This window comes from Nelusetta ayraudi, unplaced genomic scaffold (genome assembly GCF_046127955.1).
Source record: "Nelusetta ayraudi isolate G7.1 ecotype Tasmania unplaced genomic scaffold, CSIRO-AGI_Nayr_v1 ptg000006l, whole genome shotgun sequence".
Classification (NCBI taxonomy): Eukaryota; Metazoa; Chordata; class Actinopteri; order Tetraodontiformes; family Monacanthidae; genus Nelusetta; species Nelusetta ayraudi.
This window is the reverse complement of record NW_027466056.1, coordinates 5,975,237-5,987,591: the sequence shown is the minus strand read 5'-3', so window position 1 is coordinate 5,987,591 and position 12,355 is coordinate 5,975,237. Positions and strand designations below refer to the sequence as shown.

Genomic DNA, 12,355 nt, shown 5'->3' with positions numbered 1-12,355 from the left:
ACACCAGTTTTAAAAGGGCAATTTTAACACTGCATGTCGCAACACAGCGATCACACTCCGGTGCGCAATCACACACATGATTTGCTCAGGCCTGTAGATTCACGAAGAAATGATGTCACATCCCACTGTGTTGGGAACAACAGCTTGACTAGGGATTTAAAACGACCTTGACTGTTTTTTTTTTTCTGTCAGGCACCTGTTAGAAGAGACACTAAGGTAAATTTGACGCAGGGTTTGTGTTGCTATCTACCCGAAGCCAACAAGACATTCACATTGCAGCTAAACACCAATTTTTTGATTGTGATCTTGGCTGTTTTTATTTTGTCCACATTGCTCTTGGCCTTCGCCTTCTTTGCCAAGCCTCATTGTGTCAAGCAATAATCTTTACATGGTGTCTGCTAGAGTGGCCTGAAAAATGTCTGCTTCTGCTAACGGCTACTTTTTTATTAATTAAAACCATAGCACGGGATGGGAATACCGTGACATCACATGAATCTCATTAAGAAACTTCACCAAAAAAAGTCTCTCAATTAGAAAGAAAGACACCATTTACAGCTAAAGAAGTTGGAAAAGTGACATCAGGGAGAACAAAAGAAGACATTGATCAGCGGTCCACTGAACTCTACACGCTGTGAAGATCATCTCAGCAGATTGGAAGTTCCAAACTACTCATTGAACAGCATAAAAATGAACTCTGGAAGTTCCTGACCGCATGATGCAAACTTAAAAAATTCTGACCAACATGTTACATATCAAAGGCCCACTGTGCAATGTTCCTAAGCTTCTGTTGGGATGAAAGCACAACACTAACAAAACGCAATTTATTTCTTAAGCTTAGTTTGATTGAGAACTTGATACAGAACTGACAAAAGGGAGCTTCTCATTTCTACTACTTGGAAAAGGTTAATGTGTTAGGGTTCTAACAGGGTGATGGGGATTTAAAAGGCTGGGGTTAACAGGTGTAGGCCAGTGCAAATCAAAGCATCTGGATAAACAACTGAAAAGTGGTCATGACGCCAGGAAAGTAAGGCAATTTTCAGATTTGGATACTAGGCATTTTATTGAGACCGTTATACCAGACTCTGATTCAAACCACACAAAAAGCTGCCAAGTACTACGATATTGGTTTATAAGGTAAAATTGCAGTACTCGTCTTACCTTTTGCCGTCACGGCCAAAGCCACCAGGAGAAACAAGAAAGCGACGCTGAAACCAAACTTCATGTTGTCTGTCCGACTAATGGCACACAAGCTGGTGCAGATGTCCTCGGCACCTGGGACTCCTGGCTTATAAAAGACAAGATTAGGTGTGGCACCCTATTGCAAAAAGGTATGCTGTAAAAACATGCAATTACAGTAAGGCACCCTGGGGGGAAAAAACATTATTGGGTGCAGTGGTTAATCCAAACTGAACATTCAGTGATGTAAGAATCCCTAAAAACAACAACAACTTTGTTCTGTCATGTCTGTCAAGTGGCTACATAGTTAAGTACCGTCTGTTCAGTTCAGTACATATCCACAAACCAATCTTCAAATGAACCAGAAAATTCAAAGTAGAATTTGTTGCTTTTTAGTAAATTTGTAACACGTTGTTGTTGTTTTTGTTGTTTATTTTATTTTATTCATATTGAAATTTCTGTGTCTTGCCTTAGCAACACCTTCTGCTTAAGTAAAAGCTATGTTATAAATTAACTCCCGAAGACCTGTTCTTCCTGCCGCTCTACAACTGTTAATTCACATTCAATTGCTCCGAGACAAAGTTAAGAACTATCTTTTATTAATGTGGTCATATTTTTTTTTTTCCACCACAGAGTAATCATATTTCGGGCTGGGAATATTTTATTGCGTGGAAAGTCCGTTTGAAGTCGTCACATCGACACACCCTACCCCGACCCTGTAATGACGCGCTTTTCCTGAGGGCGGAACCTTAATCTGCCGCTACTAAAACTACGGCGCGGAGATTGCGACCCGGACTATTTTCATCGAAGCACACGGGCTTGGAACGGAAGCGCAGCAGGAGAAATCGAGAGCGATGTGGCTGGTGTCGGTCCTGGGTCCCCTCCTGAAGCTCTACTTCTGCGGCATCAGGGTTCTTATTTACCAGATGCTCAACAAATCCTTCACCCTGCCAGGTTTGGTCAACCTTCAATTCTTCAATTCTTATTAAGAAAAAAAAAATTAAATCAGAAGAAAAGATAAACGAGAGACCATGAGGATGAGTAAATATGTCGCGTTCATTCCGTGTTTTGATATTTAAAATCCCCAAAGTAGCTGACAACAACAACAACAACAACAACAACAACAACAATAATAATAATTATTATTATTACATTATTATTAATAATGTAATAATAATAATGACGATAATAATGATGATGCAATTTGTCTAAGTATCCAAAGTCCAAATACACGTGTTAATGTAAAATCAGTCTGCGGTAGTTACTGGTTTAGTCCTTATTATCTTATTACGTTAACTGTGAAGAAGGAGTGTTGTTGTAGGTTGACTGTATTGTAACAATGACGTCTTCTAGTTCCCTGAATGTAAAAAAAGAAGTTGATACTCAGTTACTACTAAGTAAGTAAATTACCAGTTGCACTATAAGAATAAATTGACACGGATTGTTGGGATTACTTTTAAATTGTCAGGTAACAAGTTGTTTCCCCCCATAAGCTAAGACTTTCCTTCATTGTATATTTCATTGTGTTTTAGTTCTATTTATTTCTATTTTATTTCTACTTATTTATATTCAGGCGGTTATTTTCAACGTGGAATCAGTTTGGAATCACTGATACACTTAAACAGAGAGTCAGTTGTGTCTGTAAAATTTCACGCTGTAATCTGGAAAAGAATGCTGGCAGGTTTTGGATTAGACAAAGCGCACAACAATAACACTTTCATTCACAATCCTAACTGTGAAAAGCCGGCCGAAAATGTTTGACTTTTTTTTCTTTTCTTCTGTTGACATGAACAGATATTGCATTGTTGTTTTTGACACTTTTATCGGAAATGTAAAAACGGAGGACTGTATTTTTCCCATCACAAATAGCATTGAAATTTAAACATGAAAACGCTAAAATAGACAAAAATAAGTCTGTGTCTGTGTAGGTTAAAAATGTCGACAGACGGACAGCCCCTCTATTTCCCCCAGTAGGTCTTCCGGTTGTGCAATATTGTAGTGCAAAATGAAAACACGTTTGAGGCCCATGTTTGATTCAGATTCAAACTGTGGCTATTAAAAACAAAACCCTAACCTTTTAAGGTTAAGTATTTATATCTCTTCCCTTTAAATAACCCTGTATTCTGATTAGCCACCTGGAAAATAATTGTAAAATAAGTAAATGAGAAACCAGTTTTTGTCACATCTTATCTTTGTTCTTTTTAATTCCTTTATCATTTCACCATAAATACATAAAAAAAGGAAATAATTACCTTTTAAAAAAATGGCCATTGCAAAACTTAGCTAGATACCTCAGCACCATTGTTAAGTAAGTGCAAATGTCATGACAATATTCTGATTTTTTTATTATTATTATTTCACTATTCCCGTCAGGTGCTCAGTAAATCGAGTCATCAAAGTGAATTGTTGCCTCAAGGAACCAATGGAGGCTAAAAGTTCTGGACCTTCGTGCTCAGGCCTCAATCTGGTCGCTCATCCGAGGGCAAAAAGCAAAGTCTGGAAATACTTTGGCTTTGACACTGATGCAGACGGTTGCATATTGCACTGGAAACGGATATACTGCCGCGTGTGCTTGAGTCAAATTGCTTATTCCGGAAACACCACCAATTTGTTGTACCACCTTGAAAAGAACCACCCCGTGGAATTCGGAGAGTTTGTCAAAAGCAACACAGATCAGATGCGCGAGGTGTGCACCACTTCTGGCTACTACCACTCCTTCTCCTCCAGGGTAAAGACTGAGCCTTCCAGTCAACTTGCTCAGCAGCCGTTGCAGGACACCAGTTTAAGGCAGGGCCTAGACTGTGAAAAAAGGAGACACACCGATCTGACTGCTGCCATCTTGAACTTCATCAGTGAGGGGTTGTATCCTGTGTCTGTGGTTGAAGAGCCCACTTTTAAGGCCTTAATGAGCACGGTTGATTCAAGTTACTCTCCACCAAGCAAAAGCGAGCTGGCGTTGAAAATGCTTCCTCAGCTCTATTGCCGTATGCACAATATGGTCTTCAAGGACATGGCTGAGATTGTGACCTGTGGTGTTACTATGGATCTCTGGCAAAGCCAAACCCAGAAAAGGACGTACATTTCACTCTCGCTGCAGTCGCTGAGCTACAGCAGTCCCTTTGGCTTCTCAATGACCAACAAGTGTCTTAAGACCTTTGAAGTGCAAGAGGAGAACACAGCAGAGAACGTCACCAGAGAGATGTATGAAGCTTTTGTTAAGTGGGGAATAACTCATAAAGTCAGCGGTGCCACAACTAATGGTTCGGTGGACATAATCAAGGCGTGCTCATTGCTGGAATTGTCAGTGAAAATGCCTTGCCTTGGACATACCATAAATCGGGCGATGGACGAAGCTTTCCGGCTGCCGGCTGCCGAAAGTTTTTTGGGAAGCTGTCGCAAGCTGGTTGATGATTTTAGAGAACCAGCGTTATTTCTGTTGAGAGAAAAACAGCTGGATCAAACTCTGGCCAGTGCACTTCTTTCAGACAGGGGGAGGTCTTGGTTTGCGACATTGGCAATGTTAAAAAGACTGAAAGAGCAAAGGGCTGCTGTCGTTGGGGCACTGAAAGAGGGTTCGAGCAGTCATCACTTGAGCCCCGATGGCCTTGACTGGGCCCTGTTGGAGGGCTTAATAGGAATACTTCAGCCTTTTAAAGTGGTTGTGGACATGATCACTTCTTGCAGGTACCCAGTCATTAGCATGGTTCAGCCTGTGCTTCATATGCTGATAAATACCACCCTGAAGGCCAAGGAAGAGGACACGAATGAGATCAGGTTGACCAAAGACGTCATTTCAAAGGTGCTCTCAAGCACGTATTCGGAGAATTCACAGACGTCACACGAAATCTCAACGTTTCTCAACGTCGCTACCTTCCTGGACCCTCGGTACAAGAAGTTGCCCTTTCTGTCCACCCAAGAAAGAGCCAAAGTTGAAGAACACGTCATCGAGGACATAAAAGCCATCTTGGAGAAGCAGAATGCAGAGCGCTTGTGCGAAGGAGATCTCTCCTCGGACGATGAGCCGCCGAGCAAAAAGGAGACGCCTCCATTAGCATCGCCGTCGAGCGGTTTCACTCAAGAAAACCCTTTGGCTGCTCTATTTTGCCAGTTTACCACAGATCAAAGCCAGGAGGAGCTTCATGCACAGGTCGTGGAAGAACTCAGTAACTACAAATCCCAGAGAGTCCTCGGCCTCAACGAAGACCCTTTAGTGTGGTGGTCAAGCCACGCTCCCTTGTTCCCCACGTTGCCCAAGGTGTTGCAGAAGTACTGGTGTGTACCTGCCACAAGCGTACCCTGCCACCGGCTGTTCAGCTCGTCCGGTGCTGTCCTCTGTGGGAAAAGGAACCAAATTGCCCCTGCCTTAGTGGATCAACAAGTATTCTTGTATGAGAACTCAAGGAGCTACTATGAGCCTGAACCCGGTGACAATGATTTCGACAGCATTTGAGAAGAAAATACATTTCTTGGAGAGGCCCTTGCATAACTTTGTACTTTCTTTAACAATGTATGCTCTCTTCAGTTGAAAAAAACTTAAAGGATTGTTAAAAAAAAAAAAAAAAAATATTGTGAAATGATTGTATTATGTTGGCTGTCAAGTCTATTTAACCAAAGTCCTTTAGATGTACATATATAGATTTACATACATTAGAGCTTTTACCTTGTGGAAAGTTGACATTGATTTAAGCTTGAGAAGAACTTGATGTGTGCCGAGCTGTTGCACCGAGTAGCTTGAACACAAAACGCCTCTATTCATGTGATTCTCAATTTATGCAAGTAAAGTTTCTATATGAACCATTTTTTTCCTGATTCGTGTTTTCCATGTGCTACCATCCTCCACCATTGGTGTTCGTTGACAGCCACTTATTTGAACTGTAGACCCTCTTAACTTTTCTCACGTTCCATTTTGTTTTAATCCGTGAGGTTCCCTAAAAGTGTCAAAAATTTGAAGTTGGAAAACTGTTAGCATCCAACTTCTTTGGTTGATTGGATTCCATAGGGAGAAGGGTGGGATAGGTGGTGGGGGGACATCCGCGTTTATAAAGAAGACTGGTGGAACCACTATGTCGATATGGATTCCAAAAAATGAAAGTGAAAACTTGGATAACGTGCTCATGTAGTCCTCCTCTTCTCCTCCTGCACAGCTTTGACAAAGCAAAATGGAAGGGTTGCCATTGTGACGGGGGGCACCAGAGGAATGGGGTATGAGACCGCGAGACACCTGGCGAGCCTGGGCATGCATGTAATCATAGGTAGGCTTTGGTCAGTGATATGTTTGATCCACCTTAGAGCCTGTTACATCAAAGTGAAATAATTGTGTTTTGATTAAAATACTCGATTTGCTACTTTAGTTAACATTCTTTTTTGTTTGTTTCAGTTTGCCCACTTGTAGCCACGATGCAAAATAGTTCACCATTGTGTTGTAAACCGTCTTGCAACAGACTTTGTCTGGTGCTACCAATATAATATTGGGGAGGGGATTAGTTTCAAGAATACACAAACAATTAAGGGTAAACCGGCATTGTCGAGTAAATGTTGGTTGGCTCAGCGGATCTGACGGCAACCACTTTAATCCTTATCCAGCTGGAAACGAGCGAGAGGAAGGCAAAGTAGCGGTGAAGAAGATCCACGGAGAAGGCACCAGTGGGAAAGGTAACGAAACTGCTTCTTGGTAGCAGTGGTGTTTGTTTGCTTGCTTGCTTTAAAAAGGGTGAAAATGGCAGTTGTAGTGCAACAATTATAATTAACAAATGTATTATAATTACTTATAACTATAAATGCTTTTGATTGTCTTTGTGCAGATAAAAAAAAATGGACACAAACAAATTGGGGCACTCCTACTTATCTTTTTAAAAGTATATTTACGCTTCCATTGCAATTCTAGTTCTATCAGGCTTAGTTTGGTAGAGAAGGGCTGGTACAGATATTATTGCATCCTTTGCTTCAAATTAAAATATATTGAAGGTAGAGCATTTTAAGGGTAGCATACAGTTGAAATAAAAAAGTAAAATAAAAGCTTCACCGTTGCCTTTAAAGGATGAAGGTTGCCAAGAAGGCTAACCGAACTGCAAAGCACGGCATGCAAAAAGAAATAGTGAAAAAATAGTAGTCTATACACTATATAATATATTCTATACTATAGAGTATAGAAATAGTAGTCAAAATCCTGAAATGTTATTTTTCAGAGCTAACATAGGGGGCGTTTCGTAAGGGGCACTTTTTCCACATCAAATTTGAAATGTGACTCTAGACACCTCATCCCAAGCAGGCTAAGATTAGATCACTTACTAACATTTTGTAACTGTGTGGCTTCAAAATGTCTCTTTTGGCAGCTGAGTATGCCTTCGTGGACCTGACCTCGCTAAAGTCAGTGCGGCAGTTTGCTCAGTCATTTAGAGACAGAGGTCTGCCACTCCATCTCCTGGTTAACAACGGTATGCATCCTTGATTCCCTTTGTTCGCATAAGAGTCTTTTGAATGCAAGAAAAAAAAAGCTTTGCCCTCCAAGAAAGATCTTCACCGTCTTTGTCCTATCAAAGCTGGAACCATGCTGGTTCCCGAGCAACGCACGGAGGAAGGCTTCGAGTTCCACTTTGTGCTCAACTACCTGGGCCACTTCCTGCTCACCAACCTGCTGCTGGACATACTGAAGAGGTCGGGGAGGCCCGGCTTCTGCTCAAAGATCGTCAATATGTCCTCGGCCACGCACTACGCGGGAATCATGCACATGGATGACCTCAACAGGAAGTAAGAAAAAATATTTTTTGAGCTAGACGGAGCAGCCAAAATGCTAAATTTCAAACTTTTTCAAGTCTAAATTTCGCTATGGTGGATTTTGGCAAATTTGTCCATTTCCAAAATCCCATATTAATTTGACTTATGAAAAGCACAGGCCTCCCTCAAAACGTATCAATAGGCCAATTTTTCAAAACGTTGAAGTGTTCTTTTTGAACACTTTTGTTGTTGAACAATCTTTCGATGCCATTCAAGAGCCTCTTTTTCCCTGAATGAAATCCCTTCATACCTTTAAAATAGCACAGATGACACTCTGCTTTGAAATTCTCCATGTACAGATCAAAAACAGTGCCCGCAGCTCTCGGACCTAAATTGCCTCCGGAAAGCAAAACTCCCAAGTTACGCGATTGGCCGAGGAAAAAATAAGCCACGGCATTGACTTCTTGTGGATTTAAAAGGGGAAGGAGACTGATGCAAAACCTATATGCCTTCTGTTTGAAGCGATGCCGAGACTTAAGATCTCCATGACGCGTCTGCGCTATAAGTACAAGCACCCTGACTCTGGTGCAAGCCAACGCTGCTCCGCCTGAAAAGGGGTGAGGAAGTGAGTCTCAGTTTCGCTTGCAAGTGAACTCTCGTTTAGCTAATTCAATTTCTTGTAGTGTAGTGATGCAGAACGATGCATCAAACCATGATTGCCCCACGTGTCCGTCAATCGTGGAATCATCTGAGAAGGTGATCCCTGTTGAGAAACCAAAACGATTCCCTAAGTCTTGATTGAAGTTTGAAAACCCTCAACTTTGTCTTTTAATCGTACTAATTTGGCGTCAGTATGGTCATTTTCCTGCTTCCAGACAAGATCGGGCCTCCGTGCTTAATCCCGCACCAGGAAGTCATGCAAAAACCTACGAGACAGATCAGACCAGGAAGCACCAGAAGCCAAAGACAGAAGTCTTGGTCTGGTTCTCTTTATTATGATACAACAGAGACAAGGTCTGTGTCCGGTTCTTCAAGGCTTGTAGTCTGGTTGAGCAAATTAAACGAAAACCTTTGTGATACTTTATAAGACACAGGCAGTCACATGGCAATGATGTAATTGTACTCACGAAACACAAGCCACTTTCTAACATTTATAAATCTGCTCATCCTCACCCTTGCCCTGCCCTTCCTTTCTGCTCTCCAGGATCTGCTACAGTTCCCATGGGGCCTACGCCCAAAGCAAGCTTGGGCTGGTCCTCTTAACCTACTACCTCCAGGAGCAGCTGACAGCCGGCGGATTTTCAGTGACTGTCAATGCGGTGGACCCCGGCATGGTAGACACGGCGCTTTACGACAATCTGTGGAGCCTTGCGCAGGCAATGAAGAAGCCCGTGGCCAAGATTCTGTTCAGGGTGCGTTATTTGGTCCCGATTTAATGAACATGGGGGTGAGACGGTGGCGCTGTTGTCTCTGGGTAGCTGTGGCTTGCTCCTTAGTCCAAAGACACGCAACTAAGACTAATTGTCAACTCTAGGACGGCCGAAGGTGGTCTATGTGGCCCTGTGATGGGGAACTGGCAAACAGTCATCCCATATCTGAAATTCATTCTCTGCTCAGCGGGGAGCATCACTCGTTGAGCAACAAAACCCGCAAAGTCCAATCTTCACTCTGAGTGCCAAGCACAGAAAGGTCCCATTTTTCATAGTCTTTGGTTTGACTCGGCCAGGAACCCATAACCTGGCGGCCACAGAGTGGACACTAACCAGTATGCCACCAAGTCAAGTGGCTGGATCAGTGCAGGACGGCGTACTCAGATAAAATTTGACCACCCCTCTGTCAGCATCTGTGACGTTACCACACCTGTAAAAATATAGCAGGACACACACAGTCACACTCGTCAGTCGTCGTGTAATGCTACATCTGGCATTAATTTACATACTAGCGAATACGATTTGATGTACTAGCAAAAAACAAAACAAAACAAGTTTTCTATAGAGTAGCAGTGGCATGACAACACTTTTTAATAGACAAAACCCAGCTCATCATTGGCAGCCGTGTGCCATGAGTAAACTTTTCCGGAAAGCAGACTTTAGTTCAAAAGGATTCCCCGAAGATTTCCCAAAAAACATTGAACAAGTCAGGAAATGGGGAAACATTTGAGTATTTTCTATCCACGGCCTTGAGGCCATTGGATGAACTATTTATTTTTTTTTTTTCCTTTTTTCTTTCTTCTAAGGAGACTCAATGGCTGAAAAATGCTTTTAATCAATCTCGTTGACGGTTATTCCCTCAGACTCCAGCGGAGGGAGCGTCCATTACCGTCTATGCCGCAGCGGCTTCCGAGATGGAGGGGGTGGGCGGCTGTTACCTGTACAACGGCGAGAAAAGGGAGTCGTCCGAGTCCTCCTACGACGCCGAGCTGCAGGCCAAGCTGTGGAAGACGAGCTGTGAGCTGGTAGGCATCAAGAGTCCCTGAGGGGCCTCCTCGCGAGGCGCACACCCAACCGTGACCAAACTTTGCCTTGTCGACATTCCGAAACATCCACAGCGTTCACCTCGCCCACCGTGCCAGGTGTGCCAAGTGAGTGGCTATTATTGTGCATGAAGCACTTTGAAATCCAACTTGACACGATTCTTCTGGGCCCCAATATGCTTCCAGTTTGATGATTGCATTGATCCATATACTGTTGTAAATTGCAAGAAACAAAGAAGGAAAGTTGAAGGTTCTGTATGTTTGTTAGTTTTGAGAATGAAGTGTGCACTATTTATATATTTGGTTCAGGGCAAAAGGTCACTCTACTCTTAATGAGTAGGTACGAAAAAAAAGAAAAGTACAATATGCTGGAAGTTATTATAATTTTGCCTTATTCTTCAATCATTTAATCTGTTATTTGCTTCTTAAATCAAGCTAAGTTTCTAATTCTAGAAAAGCCCTTTTTAAGAAAAACAAAAAACATATTATATATTACTACATGTGATTACACGTAAGCTAACTAAGTGCCTCACTGGTATGCTAAGCTGCTAAGCTTGCAAACGTACCAGAATGCCATTTGCCTGCTACCCAGTTGCAGTTATTGCACTAGTGCACTATGCAAACTTTAGAAAAAGAGCTTAATAGAGAGAACAAAAAAAGATGTCCTCAAAGCATCTGTGATTGCAGCTAATTCCATATTTAGATCATTGACATTTACCCCAGCCTTAAATCGATTGAATCGCCGCCGCGGGGGCCGATCTAGCAGACTGAAATGTAGATTGTGCGAGTCATTTATGGACTTTGTGTGCGACATTACAAGTCGGCGCCTCGTAGTTCAGAATGTGAACAACTCGCCTCTTTCTTTCGAAGTTGCCACGCAGAGTTTGTACAGAAATCCTTAGCTGACTACTTTTTTCATGTCCCGTGAAACAACACGATCATCCGTCCAATGTGTCTTCTTCTTTTAACTTTCAAATATCCAAGGTACAAAACTAACGGAATTACTCACAAGTTTGATTTTTAGTGTAAATGTCATCAAAAATAAGTCATACTAAGTGCCAAGTGTCAGACGTGCGAGACTGTATTCAAAAATGCTCAGCGTGGTGCTGTGAACAAACGGCCAAACATTTTTGTCACTTGATTTGTAAGCAACTCCCCAATGGCCTTACGTACACAATAACATATGTGCTTACATAGCAAGCAACAAATGGAAATTACTCACCAGTATGTACTGATGGTGGTATGGTGCTTCATAAGAATTTTCTTTACTAAAACTTTGCCAACTGCTAAACGTGTAGTTATTGTAAAGTGTTAGCAAACTACGTGACATTCCTATTGAAACGTCAACTGTGATGACCATGGCCTTCATTTTTCAACCAGTATTAGTATTTGATCGTATGAATTTACACCGATGCCAACGTGATATCATGTGTACATGTGCGTATATCTCAACTGATATGAAAATGACAATAAAAAGTGAAAATATGACAAAAATCAACTGGCCTACTTAAGCCTCTTTCTTCTTTGTTTGTTCATTTGGATCGATGATCTGCAACAAAATTGGTTTCTACGCATTGTTTTTTTGCAGTGTCAGATTTAATATGAAATTATTTTTTAAATCAAGGAATAATTTCCATGAAGTACCTGAACCATCGTCTCCTGAGACAGAAGGATGCAAACATTTAAAGGGGTATTTGATTAGAATTATCATCAAACACAATCAGCCGTCAGTGGTCGTGCACCAATAGTTCCATTTGCAAGGTACACTTGTGGAATAAAGTAAATGTCAAATTTTGCTATGTGATTTATAATGGAAAAAAAACATTACAAAAATACCTAAAACTTGATTGCTACTATTTCAAAACGTAAGTTTTAACATCAAGGAATACACAAGTCATTATCCATTTTTGTCTATCTTATCCATTTTAGGCTAGTTTAAGGAACCAAGAGAAGATTATTTATGAAAATCCTCTGGCCAATTTGACCAATATT

The 12,355-nt window shown here is 41.6% G+C and overlaps 1 protein-coding gene across 2 annotated transcripts; it reads left to right on the top strand.

Annotated features, from left to right (window-relative positions):
* The first annotated feature begins 1,972 nt into the window (after positions 1 to 1,972).
* On the top strand, positions 1,973 to 10,986 carry dhrsx (dehydrogenase/reductase (SDR family) X-linked). 2 transcript variants are annotated; one of them, XM_076017465.1, is made up of 7 exons: positions 1,973 to 2,130; positions 6,321 to 6,428; positions 6,760 to 6,828; positions 7,509 to 7,610; positions 7,716 to 7,923; positions 9,095 to 9,302; positions 10,184 to 10,986. In XM_076017465.1, exons 1-7 carry the CDS (start codon positions 2,031 to 2,033, stop codon positions 10,364 to 10,366), a joined length of 978 nt encoding a protein of 325 aa, XP_075873580.1. In that variant the 5' UTR covers positions 1,973 to 2,030; the 3' UTR covers positions 10,367 to 10,986. The 2 variants fall into 2 exon arrangements, with proteins under 2 accessions (XP_075873580.1, XP_075873579.1); XM_076017464.1 differs by lacking the exons at positions 6,321 to 6,428; positions 6,760 to 6,828; positions 7,509 to 7,610; ... (1 more) ...; positions 9,095 to 9,302; positions 10,184 to 10,986 and adding an exon at positions 3,550 to 5,973 and having other exon boundaries at positions 2,004 to 2,130.
* The last annotated feature ends 1,369 nt before the right edge of the window (positions 10,987 to 12,355 follow it).

Bases quoted from the DNA above. Each gene is read 5' to 3' on its own strand.
- dhrsx (XM_076017464.1), top strand. From the start codon at position 3,599: ATGGAGGCTAAAAGTTCTGGACCTTCGTGCTCAGGCCTCAATCTGGTC.